General features: G+C 41.2%; 1 protein-coding gene across 1 annotated transcript in view; it reads left to right on the top strand.

Moving 5' to 3' along the window:
- The first annotated feature begins 881 nt into the window (after window positions 1-881).
- The window catches only part of TEK (TEK receptor tyrosine kinase), a 42,794-nt gene continuing 22,478 nt past the window's right edge, over window positions 882-21,197 (top strand). Inside the window, exons 1-3 of the mRNA XM_086480045.1 lie at window positions 882-933; window positions 2,392-2,584; window positions 12,660-13,018. Coding sequence (XP_086336171.1) covers window positions 882-933; window positions 2,392-2,584; window positions 12,660-13,018 — 604 coding nt within the window. The remainder of the gene's footprint in view (window positions 934-2,391; window positions 2,585-12,659; window positions 13,019-21,197) is intronic.

The raw sequence follows: 21,197 nt of genomic DNA, 5'->3' as shown, positions 1-21,197 counted from the left end.
ATATAGCTGAGTGCTGCCTTTCCACTTATTTAATTTTTTTTTTTTGTGGTTTTCTTTGTATTTTTTCCTCATGTTTTGTTTTAGCTCCTGAGTTTTGAGACCCCCCCGAGTGATGTGGCATTTTGATCCCACTGAAGTCATAATAACTCTGGGTGTGATTTATTATTGCAGCAAGTTTTTAGTCTGTTTCCAATCGTCAAACATAGAGAAAAATTATTTCCAGTAAAGCACATGAACTAATGGAGTTGTTTGCTGGATTGTGGCTGGCTTTGGTCTATACCGGATTTGGCTGGTTGTTTTGTTACTATTTACTTTGTATCTTTATTTCTGTGTGCTGAGATGCGTTACAGCCAGCAGCTTACACGTGGATTAAATAAATAAGGGAAAAAATGATAGCACCCTAAGAAATTAGCAGCTCTCCACTTTGAGAAGGGGATGATACTTTCCACCTTACTGTACTTAGGTGGAGGGAGGACTTCTTACTTGCACTCTCCCACCTATTGGAGGATGCCATCATTGTTCCTATTTTGCTGACTGTGACCACGGCAGTCCTCTGCTGCTCCAGCACCTTCAGATAACTGTTTTGATGTATTACTGGATGGACGGGATTTGCACTGCCCTGCAGTCCTGCTGATACAAAAATGCCTTTAAGATCCTGCCTTTCCCATCCTAATCTACAAAGGAAACAGGAAAAAGGAACTTAAACTCCCTGTACTCAGACAGCAATGAGACTGTTCCAGCCTGCGCCAGTGCTGCGATTTCTTGCCTGTGACTTGTAAACTGCGTACCATGCAGGAGAAGAGTAACCAGTAAACATCTACCCCTAGAAAAGGATACCCCATGAGCGACTGTAAGAACTGGATGGATATATTTTGGAAAGCATGGACCCTTTAGCACATCTAGTTCTCTATGGATTCAGCCTGATCATTTCAGGTAAGCCCTTGCTTTAATATCTGTGGTTGACCTGTCATGTCTTTCTTGTTTCTCACACGATGTGCAGACAAAACACATGACTCTCTACTCCTTACTCCAGCACTTACCTTTATTGGTTTAAGTACTTGTGTTTGTTCCAGTGAGCCCACGTATCTCTGTGCAGCGCTTTTACAGTGAGTGACGGCAGGACTGTGGCCAGGCTATGGAGGAGGATTTGGCTATATGTAGAATCCACTGCTACCTCTCTTTAATTTCTGAAGTAATTTGTTGACAGTTACACACGTTGCAACAGGGTTTTTCTTCTGTCTAATGGTATTAACTTTTTCATAAAGCTCATTACTTTGAAACCATTGATGTCTTTCCCCAGGAATATCTGCTCTAAAAACAGAATAAATGTTGACTTTTTCTGTGACTGATTTTATGACCTGGATGTGCAGTAGGAAACGTTGACATTTCTAGGTATTCCAGTATCTGATTTTAAACAAGTTTTTAGACAAGATTCCACAACTGGAAAAGGGCACCAAAATATGCACAAAAAGGGCAGAAAAATGCACGTTATATAAAATCAATTAATAACATTTCAAATACAGCTAAAGAATGATTTGGTATTTTCAGCAAATGTCATTAGTTCAGCAAGTCAGAAGTTAGTCGTAAGAGACATCTGCAGAAAGGTATACAGTAGGATTATACTAATGCAAATTTAGTTTGTAGTATTCAGCGCATTTGTGTTAGAGATGCTTTGCTGAAGCTATTGCAAGCAGAGCCCTGAGGAAGCCTGCGCTCTTCCCATTGGGTTCTTAATTGCTCAGCATTTGAATATTGCTTTCACCGTCCATATTTTGGTTTTATAGACAGTTTCTTCTGAGTAACATACCAAGCAAAATCTGTAAAAGCGAAATACAACTCACACAGTAACCTTAGACTCTTAACTCACTCTTAACCATTTCATCAAAACATACATAGGTTGTTCCAGTCCATCTCACAGTAAAAAGGTAATGTGCTATAAAACTGCAGATTGTGCTGCAATGAAAACCAGACAGTAGCAAGAAAAGGCAGAAGTCCTCGTTGCCGTATAACTTGCTTTGCAGTTCACAGATCTTCTTGATTAGCAGCCTGTTAATAGCTAAGTGAAATTATGAACAAATAGCTTGAGATGTTACTTTTGGCATCTATAAAGGCTGGAGAATAATACAGGCAAAAAAAATGCTTTTGAAATCTGTTGAATGCATTTTTGGGAGTAGCCTTATCTAGATATTGCTGCATATCATTTACCAATTCCTCCTTTGTGGCTTAGGTCTCTTGATAGTTTAGCTGCACTTTGATTCAACCTATTTAGCCCTCAGATTACTTCCAGCTTTTCACTAGAAGGAGGTATCAGGTGCTGTAAGCACTATGGATGGAGAAGAAAAGGATGTCCAGTTACCCCAACTTTTTTCCTTGTTTCTCCTGTTTTTCTAGGTGGCAACATATACCTAATTGACATAGAATGCAGGCAACATTCATTAAGTCACAAAGAGAGCTGGCTGCGGAGATTAGCTATAAACACGGACAGTGCCGACAGCTCAGCACTGAAGAGATGCCAGTCACTGCCTTTTCCACAGGGGCTGACCAGCGAGGTGTGTGCTATAGTCACACCCATCTCAATAGATCTGTCAGCTTTCCCGCTTTTGTTTGAGAATGATATCATGTTTCCTGGGGCGAGCGGTGGAAGACAATGCGAGCCCGCTTTCCTCTAGATACTGCAGGCGGAGTTCAGGAAAGCAGGAATGACATTCCCTGAACAGAGGGGGCTTTACACTCAGCACAGGCCGTGAACTGGCTTAACCTTGTTCCGGATGATCATGGGCTTCCCTGGGTGTGTTGCTGGGTAGGCACAAAATCCACTCCACCCTTTTCCAAGGTGAAGACCATCGGCTTGGCTCCCATTACAAGAAATGGCCTTTGATTTAATGTCTTTTTTTTTTTTTTTTTTTTTAATAACAGTACTCCGTTCGCAGCTAGAGCTAAAGATCTGATTTGGATGGCAACGTTCAAAATACACACAAATGTTCACTTTTACACTGTATATACAGTCACTGCTTGCCATAGCAAATGTAAACTGACAAGGGGGTGAATTGAATCGTGTCGGGATTCTTGAAACTAGACTGAGCACCACCACACCTTTTTCTTTTGGTTGATTCTACTCTAGTCAACATTTTGTAGAATCAAAAGGATCCTGGCATCCATCCTGAAGTATGAATTCAAACCCCAGCGTTCTGACTAGATATGATCTGTTAACTCCTGATCAGAGGGCCACAGACTCACCTATTCCCTTGGAAGGCTGAGGACACAGCAAGGAATGAGTGTCTGAACTTGCCTTTTGGCTCTTAACAGCATCCTCAGATGGTCTGGAAATTTGCTTGCAGCTTCTCACAGTGGGCTAACTCCCAGAAATGTTCATTTGTGAGCTGTATTTTAGCAAGATGGCCACAGTCAGTAAGAGGTTTGTGGAAACCAGCAACAACTGAAACCAGTTTCAAGCACATTTCTTTGACTATTTCTGGCAGGAAACAAATACATTGTCAAATGTCTCCATTCTCCAAGACAGACAGAATCTTCTGTGCTATAGCTTTGCTATACCAATAATCTTAGATCCAGTGGGTTTCTAAAAATACTGAATTTTATGTGTGCTGTTGGACCCATATATGGTAAAACACTCAAAAGTTTATATTAGCCTTTTAACATAGGGTATAATAGTGGAGCTAACAGTGCAGTGGTATTCAGTGGTAGCTCTCTATCATCCCTCAATGGTTGCGTTTTCTTTGAGATCAATAGATGTTATGAAAAAAAAAGCATACATTTTTTATATTATCATTATTATGTGACTCATTTACATATTTAGAAAGTTAAGCAGCTTTTAACATCCATTACCAGACACCGAAGCACATCATGGTGCTGTAGGCTCTTAAAAATTACAGGAAATCATAATTTTTATTTAGACTGTTCTAATAATTCCTTTTCAAGACTTGTTTTTCTGTCATGTAGCTTAACTTAACCTAAAGAAAATCTGTATTAACCTCTGCTTAATATATGTCTGTGACAGCGAACATGGATGTCATTCTTCCCATAATTAAAGGGACTAGGCCTGTATGAGTATCTTCAGATATGGTGTTGTCAGACCAAAGTGGCACCTGAACTTCAAACAATCTGTCCTGCGGCTGTAGTGCTGGGGTTTTGAGTCTTCCACAGCCAATGTAGAGGACACAAACCAAATTTGAGCTTTTAATCTCAGATATTTCAAAACTATGCTGGTTAGACGTTACACTGACACACAACCTTTTGGACATCTAAATTATCAAGCTACTAAGAGAAACTTAAAAACGGATTTCATTCCTTGTTTCTGAAGTGTTTTTGATTCATCAGACCCAGCAATTTCATCTGCCTGACACACTGAAGTTATTTACCCAGAGGGAACAGTGTCCTGGTGGCTTTTTCATGAGTCTGAAATTTACATGGAATTTAGACTCTTATTGAGATGTATCCTTCATCTAATCCACAAATGATGAGCCTGCCACAGGAATCACAGGTTGAATCTCTGACCTGATGAATGTTGGTATTTCTGCACAGTTCTGTTAGGGTATTAATGACTACAAAATTGATGGACTTGTCTTGTGGGGAAAGAGAGCTGTTCTGTTTTAGTTACATTGTTGGCTATATGTTTGCAAAGAAAAAAGTTCAGCTGCGACCTAATTCATCACTCCCTGACTCAGCAGCTGGAAGTCAAAACCAACAGCTTCAGCCTGTGCAGGCAGCCCTGTTCACCTCCCCTAAGTAGAACTGCAGGAGTGGGCTGATTCTCTCCAGTTCTTTTATGTTTTAGCTTTAAAGTTTGCTTTTGGTGTGTGTCTCATTTAGACCTGGTGAGAGGTAGAGTAGCTCTCAGGAAGACTGGGTTCCCAAATGCACTGCAGCAGCTGGGAACAATCAGGAGTGAAAAGGCATTGTACAAGACCCAGAGGAATCAAATCTAAAAGGGTGAAATTAAATCACACAACATTCACAAGTGTTAAAATATGCTATGGTTTTAGATGTGTATTTCATATATATATATACATGTATATATACACACACACGTATATTAGATTGTTTGGGTATTTAGTCATAATTAAGCTGGTTGGATGGATTACTTTTTTGCTGAAATTTCATTTCAGGGGAAAAAAAAGAAGTAACATTTTGCGGAGATGGTCTGATACCCACAAGAATTTCATCTGGAAGGCTTTAGGTGGACAAGAGGGAGCATAGAAGAGACTGAATGCAGCTAAGCAGCTGGCTGTAGGGCAGGGGAGATGTAGAGTTGGTCCTTCACATGCCTACAATGAGAATTACCCAGGTTGGAAACCTGCTCTGTATCGATCACATAGACTTCAGCCTGCTTGGCCCAGACCCATCTCTTAAACACACAAAAACCCTGTTCAGCTTTCCATGGGAGACCAAGAAGCCATTGTGGTGTGGACGGTGTTGGGTAGGCACAGAAGAAATGAACCAGGAATGGATGCAACTACGACTTGTGTGAGACATGCATAGTTTCATGGTCAGCTCCCACTGTGACGCAAGATCTATCTGGGGCCAGAGGGATGAACATCTTAGAGAAATTGCAATGAAAAACTGTCCTCCAAAGACAGTATCTACCCTATGCTAGTGGCAAGGTGGTATTTAGGATGCTGTTCCACTGTGGTTTCAGTGGAGACACATAGCAAAGAACCAGCACGTGTCCGAACTGGAGACTTTCCTGTAAGGAGTCTAAAATGCTGATTGATCTTTGGGGCACTGTTTGTTCTCCAACTAACACCCCAACTAAGAATATGCACTAATAATGTCATACCGTAAAGTAAAAAAAACACATCAAAATTCATTTTGTAGTTCATCGCTAGGTAATTCAAACGCTGTTAGGGTGTGAAGATATTAGGCATTTACTAAGTTCTAAAAAGATTTTTGAAAGACAGGTTCACAAATTGTATTTCCATATTCAAGGGTAACACATACAATTTTTTTCCAACTTTAAGGTTGGTAATTTGCTTGCCTGGTATTTATTTACTTTTTTCATTGTGTCTAATGAAATGGCTTGGTTAATTTCCCTTTTGGATTGTAACAAGTCTCTCTTGACAATGCAGTTCCATCTGCATTTCTGACCGTGCTGATGATTTTCTCTTGTATTGTTTTCTGGCTGTTCATCCCAGATCTGCCACTGGTCAGGGAGCTTAGCCTCATTAGTCACAGAGTGTGCTTAGTGCCAGAAACATCTCCACTAGTCTATTCAGAAAAATCAGTAAGAGGCAAAGTGAGGGTACACTACTGTACAGGCAAGCATGTATTAGCGTATGGCCATCCAGCAGCCAACACACAGAGACGCTTCCAGACAGTTAACCTTACGCATGTTGTATGCAATGATGTATTGTATGAAGACTAATTGGTTACCTATGTAATTTTGCATACTTCAGCTTGGCACATGCGTGCAAACCACATACGGGATACACATAGTAGCTTCATAAAGCAGCTTATAAAGACGACCCTTGTTATGGACATATTCTTGCTTGCAAGTACTTTCTTGATGGTAGTACCCGTATTTGGCTAGCTGCAAATCCAGCCAGATGTAGCTGAACTACAAGCCTGTCCTACTCGAGCTTTCCCACATTCTTCATCATTTTTTCAGGATTACCTAGCACATTCTCAGCTGGTTGTTCAACAACCAATTTCTACTGATACGTTGTTTTATGTTTTACCTCCTTATTGTTAATGAGGCCTAAGGAGAAGTCATGAGAAAGAGTCTTTCTACATTTTGATTACTTACACACACATATTTAGGCACCGTCACTGGGAAACCCCCAACCAAGCTGCACCAGTGTTTCTCTACTAGCTTTTTCATCTTAAAATATTGCTTTGATGGGTTGTGAAACAACTGAAATGTAGAGAAAATAATTACACTCTATTTTACAAGAAGGCAGTTACATTTCCTTCAACAACTCCAAGGGCCCATAAGAAACCATTAACCTCAGTAGTTCTGACAGATTATTTTATTTTTCACACTGGTGCTCTGGTTTTCCCACTACTACTAAGTAGCAAAGTGATGTTTTATCACTAATTTTTTGTCTCTTATTAGTTTCACAATACCTTCCCTCCACAAATAGTGCCCTATTTCTAAAGGCAAAATGTCTTGGTATTTGAGCTGTGAGTTGTCCCACAGCTGACCAGTAGCATCACATAAGACACAAGCAGTAAGATTCTTTCCATGGACAACAGAAACATTTTATTGGAAAACCTGACTCTTTGCTCATTTATAAGCTGTTTTTCAGCAGCATTTCTGTTTCTCTCATTTTGCCCTACTGCTGCTGCCGTGTGGTAAAGAATCTTAATCTGTTTGGGCCATAATAAATTCAGCCTTGTTTTCCTGTGGAGGACTGAGCTGTCAGAGGACAACTTGACTCACTGGGGGAAATTACCTGAGCTGCTGCTATCTTTGCATCCCAGATGAAGTTTCCAGGACACTAAGAGACTACTGAGACCATAAAATGAATACACGATTTCAAAGCTCCCCCAAATTTTTTTTAACTTTTTAGATAATGCACAAAAAATAACCAAGGTTGATAAGAGAAATGTTGAGTGCACAGAAAAAGGAAATAAAGATCACCAAATTCTGGTATATCTGTGGTATATTTTCCACTCTCTATATGAAAAATATTCCCAAAAAGCTAATGTTTTTGGGCTAGTTTCTGACTAGTGTTAGTATTATGTAAGGGGTACCCAGTTTTTTCATTTTTTTGTTTGTTTGTTAAGGGAGAGGAGACATGAGGATTTGATCTCTATTTTGTTAACTTCATCATATTTCATATTTCACATCCTGATTATCTTCCAAATTGGCTGATTAGTTAATTGTAAAAAAAAGTAATTATTCAGTACTTCACTAAGAATTAATAAAATGTTATATATTTTCAGCAAAATTGCTTACAGGATTGCCATTTCTATTCCTAAGTAGATTGGTTAAATTATTTCAGTCTAGTGTGTGATTTTACACAGAAAAATATACAATCAAAGAGGGTACAGATGAACTTGTAACTACAAAGCAAGACACAATGAGAAATACTGAGGCGCAGGCCATTCAGCAAATTAGGTTTGTTCTAAATCAAAATCTTATTCTTTCAAGCAGAAGGAGTGCTTGCTGTTGCTTTTTAAGAGACTTGAAGGAGAAGAAGTTGATGACTTGACAGTCTGGGTCATACACTTCCATCAGTCTCAAAATTATTTTTAAATCCTGCAGTGAGTGTCATATGCAATTGACTGTTTTACTTTCAGCATAACACCAAACCTAAATTAAGCATAGGTTTTATTTTTTCCCTGCTAGTATAGAGTCTAAATGTTTTACCTTCTTATTCTGAGAGTTAGTAGCAGAAATAATTTCTGTTCCAAGCAATAACAGTAAAAAAAAATAAGGACTGCCTAAGAATTTCAAATTACATCACCTTTTATCCCCCTTGCTTCACTTGGTGAAAAAAGGGGTGGAATTTACTGCAATTTTCTGCCCTTCCCTCTTCTCTTAAATAATTAGTATTTTAAATACTTAATCTTTCCACTTACTTCTTACCTTAGATCTTTTTCCTCTGTTATGCTCCAAATGCTGAGGGAAGGACTTCCAGCTTATAGTCACTTTAAGCAATTAATAATAGAGTTCTACAAATAAAAGGAAAAGGAAATACATCATTAGATGTGTAATGTCTGAAGACTTTGTTTCCACTCTACTCAGTATTAATTAACAGCTAAAACATTTACTCAGAACTTTGTATTCTCAGTACACTTTGCAAATATGGACTAGTGATTAAATACGTGTTTGGGGGGCAGTGGATTATGTTTATCCTTTACCTTGATGGAGCTGTCTGGCTTCTTGCTATGGTAGCGGACTGTTAGCGACTCCATAGTGTTGAACACTTTTCCATTTAACACGCACTTTGCAAAGGTCTCACATTAGGTAGAAATTGTCTTGAATATTTCCATGTTTTCCTGTGGATTAGGCAAGGGTTAACAGTGTAAATCTGGAAGTATTTGGGCAGGGACTTTCTGAGATGAAAGGACAAATCGTAACACTTATCTGTTCTCATAAGACTGACACATTGTTTTATTCCCAAACTAGTGTCTAAGCACCAATTCCAACCTAGGGAAACTATGTTTTAAACTTTATCAGAGACTTTCTTGGTCTTTGAGTAGACCTGTATCTGGGATGTGTTTGAAGGAATTTCTGAGAGCTGTTTCTTCCAGCTAGTCCTGTCTGAGTTTTGCTGGTGCAATACAGCACAGAAAACGTGAGGACTCTGGGCCTGTATGAATGAAATTTTGGTAGGGAATGAGAACATACAGGGGCTGCAGAGACAGCAGATACACACTTATTTTCTGTTCAGCACAATTTCACCAGGTGAACATGTACTAGAGAGGCTGTGAAAGATGCAGCCAGGTATCACCTAGCAAGAGAGAGCACAATCCTGTAGGTAAGAGTGAGCCAAGATCTCCCTGCACTCATTTTACCATCTGGGTAACAGTGGGTGTTCTATTATTTAGACTTACTGTTTTAGAAGATGCCATTTTCTTGGTGCTGAAAGGGCTCAAAGCACTGCACCACAATGAGAGTGTGTCATAAATACTGAGCAACAAACTCTCTCTGCATGGTATCTCCCATTGCCAGCATTAGCCTTCTGCAAGTGCTTGCTCTTCTCAAAATCTGTTTGTGCACACAGCAAATTGCCTTCCTGATAAAGATCAGTTCTTTAAGGACCAGGGCAGGAGTCAAAGGACTTTTTCAAGGAAGCACAGAGGATTGTCACTGGTATAGAGACTGGTACAGTTTCCTGTCTGTATTTTTTGTGTTCTTCTCAGAGAGCTAAATCCTGTTGTCCTTATTTGGTCCTTACATACTCAAAGTCTTTATTAACATCAAGGGTAGGATTTGCCTAAATTTTGCCAGTTTAGGTAAATTACTTTTTAGCAAGGACAGCTGGGTTATTTTAAGTTGGATTATCACAAAGAAATGCTGTGGGAATCCCTAAGCATAAAGCATATGTGCATTTTACATTTTTCTCAGGTATTTTTTCGCACAGTTTGAGGGCAGTGGAGTCAAAGAAAGCCTTCCTGTCACCTCAGAGGCCCTAGGCTGACTTTAAAATGCCAGTCCTGCTAAATTCTGAGTTGGACGAGTGAGTTGCCTTCAAGTCAACGTGCTGCTAGGGTGCTTTATTTTTTTTTCAAAATACACCTAAAGCATAGCTTTTCTTAGTGCAAAACTTTCATTTGGATGTATTTTAATTTCTGCTTGCAATATATTCCAGCTGTGAAACCTAGCTGCCAAATTATGCTTGCCATATAATCCCATACTAATGTGTAGATATTACTCCTTTTAGAGGCAAAAAAAAATCCTCCAGGAAGGCGTGAAACTCCATCTGTGTGCCACCTGCCTCATGCAGGTGTCTGACTCACTTTGCAGTGTTTAATATGACAAAAAACCCCTATGTTTAGACAATCAATCAGAACACTATCCATCTACCAGTGGTTAGATTTTGACTTATCTGGAATAATCACAAGAGTAAATAAGCAATATGCCTGAGCTATGGTTGTTTTACACCTTGATTATATGATTTGCATTACTACAAAGAAACAGAAAAGTATGCAGCAAATGCCCTGCATCCAATATGATATTGCTTTGTTATTTCTTGCATAGGGATCAAAGGTAACATTAAAGCTGGTCCCCAAAACTCATACTTCTGCTACTACTTTTTATCAGCGTATTAAAAGGTTGAGATGCAGGGGGGGGAAAGAGGTGTTATTTTCACATTTCAATCTGTGTTGGAAATCAGAGGAACAGAGAAATGCTAGAGAAATGGAACTGGAGCCTTGGATGAGCAGCCATCCTCTGAAGGACCCCAGCAACTTCATCCCATACCGCTGTATTGGAGAGACAGTTGCAACTCTGTGCCCTGTGGATGCTAGGCAGAAATATTTCTGTTCTGATCTGCGGCACCTGGCCTGACCTCAACACAGATAATTACATCAAGTCATGGGGTTTGGGTCTAGATTTGAGCCTGAGTTTCGCGAAAGTTTGCAGAAATCAGGATCTTGTAGTTTTTTATTTTAAGAGTATCTCCACCTGGCATGTGATCCATGCTGCTATAAACTGAAGCCCTCTGCTTTCAGTGTTGGTGACTGTTGAATTACATCTACCTTTAGCTGATGCATCAGACCCATAGTTCAGAGCACAGATGCTACTAATATAAAAGTAAGAATGTTGAGATAAATGACCTATAAAATGAATGCCTGAATCTGGACTTATTTCTATCACATGCTTCTTTAGCTTTGTTCAAAGGATTTATTTCTGTAACATGCAGCAGGACGAGTTGACTTTGCTGACCTGCTCCATTATGCAATATTTACTTTAATGGCCGTTGCATCCTTTCCAGAAGGTTTCATTTCTCCATTATGTAACTGCAAGTTATCTGGGCTGGCACATTAAAGGGTGGTAACTGTGGCAGACCCGCTGGGTGTGGTGAGTGTCAGTGTGCTGTCAAGATACTTCAGTCCCCAGAGTGGTTGCTGGCACTGAAACCAGAGGAGGACCTCCTCCCTTGGCCCCCAGCACTACAGAGACACACACGAAGATTGCAGTCAGCACTGAGACCTTTTGACCTCCCTTATCTAAGACTATACCCCTTCCTTCCAATCAGAGAAATATTTGGAAGCTGAGTGGCACTGAATATTGGGTCTCTCTGTATAAATACAACATATACTTGTATCCAAAGCGGGAAAGTAGATGTGATGAATTAAAAAAATCAATTAATCTTCCTGTTTCAGCTGGAAAAAGTGTTAGTTTCCCTTCTCCTTACCCCGAATTTCAAAAGTAAAGGGAACCGCCTGTTATTTGCACACTGTTGATAATAGGAGAGCTGTATTTCCCTCTTGCTATGCGCATTTGAACAACTAAATCTGTAGCACTCTGCCAGAGACTGTTTTAATTAGGCTTGTACCTATCGTTTTCAAAGAACTTCCATCTCCATGTGTTCCTGGCAGTTCCATTGATCAAAGGGAGCCATTTCAACTGATTTAAACCTAACCTCATAAAAAATGGCTTTGCTAGTGCCACCAACTTGCTCCTTGTTTTTAAGAAAGTTTCTTTGCGCTGTGATTCTTGCCACTGTCTGTTAGGGCTTTGAATGGGTAACGTGAATGATTATGAAATCATTAATCCAAATTCACAAAGCAGCTGAACTCCAAGTGTTCAAAGTACTACCAATTCCTATAACCAAAGGCATATCTGCTTTACATCAATTCATATGTGTTAAATCCATGTAAAGGACATAAAAGAAACACGGTTAAACTGACAAACTTACGATCTACTGACCCTGTCACCAGCAAAGCGCCATACTTGAGGCATTTATTTACATGTCTAACTACCCAAGGATCTATCTGCTTCTGCAGACCACGGTTTTCCTTGGCCTTCTGCAACCGCTCTTAAAAGAAATTCCACAAGTTTGCAAGGCTTATTTCCTCTTCCGAGAAGAGCAAACTCCACCCTTTCATGACTTAAAAAGTAAATCCTGAAGTCAGTGTAGAAGAATAGTTAATCTACAGTCTTCTTATTTTGCACAAAAGCTGTGCAAGACACTAGCCAGCGAAATCCTGAGTACTGGGTGAAAGAGCTTATCTGGTGATTTGATTAGCCACAACTCTGCAGTAAAATTTTTTCACTTGCTCCTTTTTTCCTTAGGTAAAGTGGAAGCGGCACTGGACCTCATACTGATCAATTCATTCCCTCTGGTGGGCAACTCTGAGACGTCACTTATCTGTATCACTTCCAAATGGCGTTCCCGTGAGTCTATCACAATAGACCGAGACCAGGAGGATGTGACAAACCAGCACCGGGAACCACTGGAAGTTAATGAAGATTCAAAGAGAGCAACAGCCAAAACAGTGGTGTGGAAGAGGGAACAGGCCAGTGAAACTATTGGAGCATATTACTGTGAAGGGAAACTCAAGGATGAGGTGACAAGGATACATACCATGAAGATGCCACTGGGAGGTACTCTATGGTGGTCAGATCTGAATTTTGCATGTCACTGCTTGCAGACATGCACTTATCCCTGGCTGACACAAGTGGGCACAAAGGTGGATCCAGAGCAGACAAGGCAGTCTGGAGCAAACGAAAATAGATTTGGCTCAGGCCAGTGGGGTTTTTTTCTAAAGTGCAGAGACAACTGGTCAATACTAGCATCTAGTCAATTCCTAGTGGAAGCTGGCCAGACATCTGTAGGTATTCTGCCTGCATCTGGCTACTGCCACGAACTTAGTCAGGTGGCAAATAAGGTTAGTACTGGCCTTACTGACCCCATGAAATAACACATAGAGTAACTCCTGCACCAGGTTTCTCACGTCCCAGACCCTTGATTTCTAAACATGCTTCCATTTTAAAGTCTTGACAGGTCTGAGATGTAGATAGCTATTTTAATAAATGGGCAACCTTAGCCTAGAATATAACTGCCTTGCCTAAGGTTCAGTAAAACTACAGATCAGCAACATTTGATCTTCACAGCCTGTGTCAGTATGAAAAAAATCAATCCAGCTCAACGCTGGAAAGAAACTCCAGAGAAATTTCCCAAAATCTAAGAATGTTATTCACAAAAATCCACTACAGATTTCAGTATTAACTCAGTTTTGATTTTAAGGCTAGGTACAGTAGAAAAAGCAAATATGACAGGGAGATGACAGGGTGATAAGATGGGATTTCCAAGGCCCAGCACTCTAGCCATTAAGTTACATTTTCCTATGTGCAAAATTTCGCTTGTCTCTGGACCTTGTTAGACTTCTGGGACAAGTTCCAAAGCAGAGATCATCATAAACTACAGAAAATAAGAAATTTTGGCTAATTTTCTGCAGCAAATCAAGTATTCAAATCTTTAGCTGATTTTTAGTAGACTTCACTGTATTGCTAATGTTTTGTGCCATGGCAGCTGTTCTGTGAGGATGCTTGACACTTTTAATCTTTCCTTATAAGGTTTTAGTAAGAGCAATTGTCATTGTTGGTATCTCCTGAAATTATATAGCAAATTTAGAAAAAGTGATTTTTCATTTGTTTGAGCTACGGCTAGTGTCTATTTGTTTTAGTATGGTAACGTTAGAAGTAAGATGGGCAGGACAAGTGCATTTTTATTTGACTTACGTTTTCTCTGACCAAATGTGGTCTCTGAAGGGTTGGACTGGTCACCAAGAAAGCTCTGCAGAGACAGGCTGACAGTGCCATTGTTTCAAAGGCAATGAGGAGGAGATAAGATAACAGTCCATGGAAAGTCAACTGACCCTGCCTGTGGCAGAATGCCAGTGAGCTGAGCACATCTCTGGCTGTTGTGTAGGACAACCTCCATGGGTAGAAGAGTGTCTTCTGAATGAATCAGGTTTTTTTGCACTTGGTATCTGCAGACCTAGGAGCAGAGAATTTAAAGTAACCAAACTTTGAGAGCTTCCTATGTGACAGAAGTTGTTCTAATCAGAGATAACACAACAGTCACTCCAGCAGTAGGTAGGTTTCTTTGAATAATTTCTGGGTTTGAATCCATTTCTCGTATTTTCTCTGCAAAAACTTTCCCTGACAAAAATGGAGCAACTCATCAGTGAACGTGTATAATCTAATCAGGTTAGATGGGTGAGAAAGAGGCACAACAGAAATTCTCAAAGCTATTAAAGTGCACAGAAAGAGGAAGATCAGGTCAGCGAAGGACTGTGAGGTTTGGCAAAGCATCTGTAGTTGGAAAATAGACCTTTTTCCCCTTTACTGTTGTTGTCTGAATAATTTTGAAAGGCAGAATGTGTTTTTCACATCAAGCAAGAGTGAAAAGTGCAGTTTCCCATTAAGGACACAAAAGGCATGGGAAGGATACAGCCACACTTTTGCAGCCTCAGGGCAAGAAGCTGCTGAATCACTCACTAAGCATCAATCATTTGGGTAGCCCCACAGACTTTGGTGGGAACTGTCATTTACCTGATTGTGTACCTATTATCAGATATACAGACACAGTGAAGATTTTTGCTGTATAATGTGTGAAGATAACAGGTTCATTTTCTTGTTTGCATAAGATCATAGATCATAGCGTAGTTTGCGTTGGAAGGGGCATGTAAAGGTCATCTAGTTTAACCCTCCTTGCAGTGAGCAGGGACATCTTTAGCTGGTTTAGATTGCTCAGAGCCCTGTCCAACCTGACTTTGAGTGTTTCCAGGGATGAGGCTTCTACCACCTCTCTGGGCAGCCTGTTCCAGTGTTTCACCACCCTGGTAAAAAATGTCTTCCTTATATCTAGTTTGAATCTACCCTATTTTCGTTTAAACCATTACCCCTTGTTGTATTGCAACAGGCCCTAGTGAAAAGATTGCCCTCATCTTTCCTGTAGGCCCCCTTTAAGTATGGAAAGGACACTATAAGGTCTCCCTGGAGCCTTCTCTTCTCCTGGCTGAACAACCCCCTCTCTCAGCCTGTCCTCATAGGGAAGGTGCTCCAGCCCTCTGATTGTATTTGTGGCCCTCCACTGGACCTGCTCCAACAGGTCCATGTCTTTCCTGCACTGAGGACCCCAGAGCTGGACACAGCACTGCAGGTGGGGTCTCACCAGAGCAGAGTAGAGGGGCAGAATCACCTCCCTCGACCTGCTGACTGCATTTCTTTTGATGCAGCCCCAAACATAGTTGTTCTTCTGGGCTGTGAGTGCACGTTGCTGGCTCATGTCCAGCTTTTCATCGACCAGTACCCCCAAGCCCTTCTCAGCAGGGCTGCTCTCAATCCCTTCATCCCCCAGCCCATATTGATACCAGGGATTGCCCCAACCCAGGTGCAGGACCTTGCACTTGGCCTTGTTGCCCCTCATGAGGTTCACACAGGATCACTTTTCAAGCTTGTCCAGGTCCCTTTGGATGGCATCCCGTCCCTCAGGTGTGTCAACCGCACCACTCAGTTTGGTATCATCTGCAAACTTGCTGACAGTGCAACTCTATCCCACCGTCTGTCGCTGGTTAGGTTTTGCTCTATGCATGGGCCATTCTGAAAGTAACAAGTTTGTTCTCCCGAGTTCTTTATATTGCAGCATTGTGGCTACACATGTAATATTCACACATGCAATGAGAGGGAACAGATTATGCTTTACATATGTATGGGGAGTAATGATTATACTGCACACAGCATACATTATCTAGAATAGAAAACTATATAGTCAAATTCAATTTATGCCATTTCTCTACATGTATATTTTCATATAGACAATTTAGTTTCCCCCACAGAAACTCTGTAGAGCTGGCAAAGGGACAATAATGGAAATGCTAGCAACAGAGCATTATGGCACTTGGCCTACAACTCAGTTCATTATGTCTCTATAAGGAACTGGCACACTTGAGATGTGAAATCATGAAATACAAGTCACAATCTAAAAATACATTGGAACTGATCCCACCAGGGAGTGTGTGTTCCTTCGCAACAATACTCTGAAGAAAAAGTCTTGTGGTTAAGCTAAACAATATACAAACAAAAGAAAATGGGAAAACAAAAGTTTAATATCTTATTAAAACAACTAGTAATGCTTACTAAATTTGGTCCAAAAACCTCTGCAACTAAAACACTTAGGATCATTTGTAACTAGCAATTCATTTTTGGGAAAGCTGTGGAAGTTTCTTTTCCTAAATAGATATGTTTTTCACCACACATTTGTTATTCATAAATAACTTCTAACTCCAGAGCTGACAGTAAGTTAGGACTGCTTTCAGGTTTTGTTTGCTCGTTTCTAGTGAGCTCTTATTTCATTATTCAGTATTAGAATTGTCTGTTTCTTCAAGATGTAAGTTCAGATACCGGTACTTAGGTAACATGGCAAATGCTCAATGGATTCACATGCATGTCCTTAATATCATGCAGGAAAAGTCCTGCTGAAGTCAATTGGATAGCAGTTACATAGGAATGCAAACACATGGCAGAGGCTCAGAGCATAAACACTAGAACTGCACAGGAGATGGAAATTCCATTCTGCAAAGAACTGTGAGTTTTCAAGGGTTGCCATATTTCCAATCATAAATAAAACATTAAATGTCCAAATTCTCAGGGAAATACAATTCTGAGAGAGAGGTTGGCTTGGGTTGATAGAAATGTCTTAATTTTTACTCAAATTTTCTTTAATTCTACATCACATAACATAACACGAACATTTTGATTTTTAATTAAAATGCCATTCTGAAATGGAACTACTAAAATGTTCTTCCCTCAAACTTTGCAAGAATACTACTCTTTTCCCCCCATCAGATTTTAAAAACAATATTGTGGAGGTACTAACACAGTTTCTGCCTCATACAAACTTCAATGTAGCAGCTACCTGCTCGGTTTTTACAGCTCTATTACACAGATAATATAATAGAAAGTTAGTTCTTAATTTTTTCTCTGTTTTCTGATCCTATCTCTGTGTATTTCTTTGCCACCACATTTCAGCCACAAACTCCAGATTTCTTTGCAACTGTTGATATGATCCAAAGTATACATAGACAGTTTTCATAGAATCATAGAACCATAGAACGGTTTGGGTTGGCAGGGACCTCAAAGATCACTTAGTTCCAACCCCCCTGTCATGGCAAAAATGCCTCCCACTAGACCAGGTTGCTCAAGGCTCCATCCAATTTGGCCTTGAACACTTCCATGGATGGAGCACCCACAACTTCCTTAGGCAACCTATTCCAGTGTCTCACAACCCTCACAGTAAAGAACTTCTTCCTTGTACCTAGTCTAAACCTGCCCTCTCCCAGCTTTTAACCATTACCCCTCATCCTATCACTGCAGACTCTTGTAAAAAGTCCCTCCCCAGCCTTCCTGTAGGTCCCCTTCAGGTACTGGAAGGCAGCTAGAAGGTCTCCCTGGAGCCTTCTCTTTTCCAGGCTGAAAAAGTCCAACTCTCTCAACCTGTCTTCACAGGAAAGGTGTTCCAACCCTCTGACCATCCTGGCAGCCCTCCTCTGGACTCGCTCCATGTCTTTCTTGTGTTGGGAGCTCCAGAGCTGGACGCAGCACTCCAGGTGGGGTCTCACGAGGACAGAGTAGAGGGGCAGAATCACCCCCCTCAACCTGCTGGCCACACTTCTCTTGATGCAGCCCAGGATGCCATTGGCTTTCTGGGCTGCGAACGCACACTGTTGGCTCATGTTCATCCTATCATCCACCAGCACGGCCAAGTCCTTCTCCCCAGGACTGCTTTAAATCCACTCATTGCCCAGCCTTTATCTGTGCTTGGGATTGCCTTGACCCAGGTGCAGGACCTTACACTTGGCCTTGTTAAATTTCATGAGGTTGGCCTGGGCCCACCTCTCCAGCCTGTCAAGGTCACTCTGGGTGGCATCCCTTCCCTCCAGTGTGTCAACTGCACCACACAAGTGTTGTCATCAAACTTGCTGAGGGTGCACTTGATGACATTGTCCATGTCGCCAACAAAGATGTTAAATAGCACCGGTCCCAGTACCGATCCCTGAGGAACACCAGTTGTCACTGGTCTCCACTCAGACACTGAGCCATTGATCACAACTCTTTAAGTGTGACCTTCCAGCCAATTTCTTATCCACTGAGTAATCCATCCGTCAAATCCATGTCTTTCCAATTTGCATACCAGGATGTCATGCAGGACAGTGTTGAAGGCTTTGCACAAGTGCAGATAGATGATATCTGTTGTTCTTCCTTTGTCAATTGATGCTGTAACTCCATCATAAAAGGCCAGCAGATTTGTCAAGGATTTTCCCTTGGTGAAGCCATGTTGGTTGCCACCAATCAGCTCCTCATTTTCCGTGCGCCATAGCAGAGCCTTCAGGAGGAAGGCACAGAGGTGAGACTGACTGGCCTGTAGTTGCCCAGCTCTTCCTTTTTTCCCTTTTTGAAAATGGGGGTGAAGTTTCCCCTTTTCCAGTCAGTGGGCACTTCAGACTGCCATGACTTCTCAAATATGATGGAAAGTGGCCTGGCAACTTGGTCTGCTAGTTCTCTCAGGACCCTTGGATGGATCTCATCAGGTCCCACGGGCTTGTACACCTTCAGGTTCTTTAGACAGTCACGAACCTGCTCTTCACTTACAGTAGCTGGATCTTCCTTCTCCCAGTCCCTGCCTTCGGCTTCTGCAACTTGGACAGTGCGGCTGGACCCCTTGCCCGTGAAGACTGAGGCAAAGAAGTCATTGAGGACCTCAGCCTTCTCCATATCTCTTGTGACCAGTTCTCCTGTTTCCTTCCAGAGAGGGCCCACAGTCTTCCTTTTTTCACTGACGTACCTATAAAAGCTCTTCTTGTTACCTTTGATGTCCCTGGCCATATTTAATTCTATCTGGGCTTTAGCTTTCCTTACCTGATCCCCGGCTGCTCGGACAAGTTCTTTATGTTCTTCCCAGACTACCTGTCCTTTCTTCAACTTTCTGTAAATTCTCTTTTTGTCTTTGTGTCCAGGAGTTCCCTGTTCATCCACATAGGCCTCCTGGAATTCTTGCCTGCCTTCCTCTTTTTTGGAACGCATTGCTCCTGGACTCAGAGGAGGTGGTCCTTGAATATGGGCCCCTCTCCCCGTCAGGGTTTCATCCCGTGGTACTCCACTAAGCAGATCCCTGAAGAGGTCAAAGTCTGCTCTCTTGAAGTCCAGGGTAGTGAGCTTGCTGTGCAATCTCCTTGTTGCCCTGAGGGTCTTGAATTCTAACATCTCATGGTCACGGCAGCCAAGGCTTCCCTTGAGCTTCATGTTAGCCACCAGCCCCTCCTTGTTGGTGAGAATAAGGTCCAGCATGGCACCCCTTCTCGTTGGTTCCTCTACCACGTGGAGAAGGAAAATGTCATCAGTACATTCCAGGAACCTCCTGGACTGCTGGTGCCCTGCTGTGCCTTCCTTCCAACAGACGTCCAGGTGATTGAAGTCCCCCATGAGGACTAGGGCTCGTGAATGTGAAGCTGCTTCTATCTGTCTATAGATGGCCTTGTCGGCTCGGTCATCCTCGTCCTTCCCCTGCCTTTGCTCTAACCCTGACCCATAAGCTCTGGGTCAACTCCTCATCTATCCCCAGGCCAAGCTCCATGGACTCCAGCTGGTCTTTGACATAAAGGGCAACACCCCCTCCTCTTCTCCCCTGACTGTCTTTCCTAAAGAGCCTATACCCATCTACTCCCACACTCCAGCCATAGGAGCTATATCACCGTGTCTCAGTGAGATAGCCTTGTAGATGTGCACCCATCTCTAACTCCTCTTATTTGTTCCCCATGCTCTGTGTAAATGAACCAAAAAAAAAAAAAGGCATGACTATAGGTAAATGGCAATTTTCTATGAACAAGCTGTCTAACAGTTTGTACTAATTTGTATATGTGTTCCTCAAACAAAATACTCCCTCTGAAATAAATGTGACTTTAATAGAAATGGAACCTATGTAAATGCAGAGCCAACTAGGAGCATGAATGGCTTTTCAAGGATTCCTTCCAGCTGAGGCTCACGTGGGTCTTTCTGTTGGAAGGGTCCCACTCACCTTGCTGGGGAGGCAGGTGGCAGCAGAAGCAGGCTCTCAGGAGCTGAACAAAAACAAAATGCAGGACAGATTTACCCAAGAGGAACTTGCACAGGAGGAACTCTAAGGCTAAACATCCTCAAAAACAGAAAGAGAAAAGGGGCTGAAGAAAATCAATGCCTCAGGGGAATCCCTGGGTGTTCTAAAAGGGAAAGTACAAAGGTGTAACATTCTCACTCAGATAAAGAGCTGAACAGTGGAAGTTAACTTTGTCTAATTTTAGAAGAGTTTCTGTAAATTTATTTTTTTTTTTGGCCATATAACATATCAATGACACAAAACCTCAGAGCTAAATACAATAAGAAAACCTGAATTTCCCTTCAAAAAACTTCACAGCTTTCCTTTGGAATTTTCCAACTAAATGAAAGGAAGTGTCCTTAACTTCTAACTTGTTTCAAAGGAATGTTGCAATTAAAATTATTGTTTAATTGATTTCAAAAAGTATTATTCCTTGAGATTTTTCTGTCATTTCATTAATTATCTTCTGATCTTTTTTTTCCACTATTAATGACAAGGAAAAGGCAAACATTTTGCGAAAATCTCTCTATCAACGACTTTGTTGTTTTTCTTAAAACAAGAACTATAAAATTATGTATAAAAATACTTTTCTGTTTAAGCAGGAAAATGAATTTCAATTTCCCAACTGGAACATTGAAAAATATCACC

The sequence above is a fragment of the Leptosomus discolor genome, chromosome Z, assembly GCF_034619465.1.
Source record: "Leptosomus discolor isolate bLepDis1 chromosome Z, bLepDis1.hap2, whole genome shotgun sequence".
Taxonomy (NCBI): domain Eukaryota; kingdom Metazoa; phylum Chordata; class Aves; order Leptosomiformes; family Leptosomidae; genus Leptosomus; species Leptosomus discolor.
Note: the sequence above shows the minus strand (reverse complement) of the source record. Positions and strands in the feature narration are given on the sequence as shown.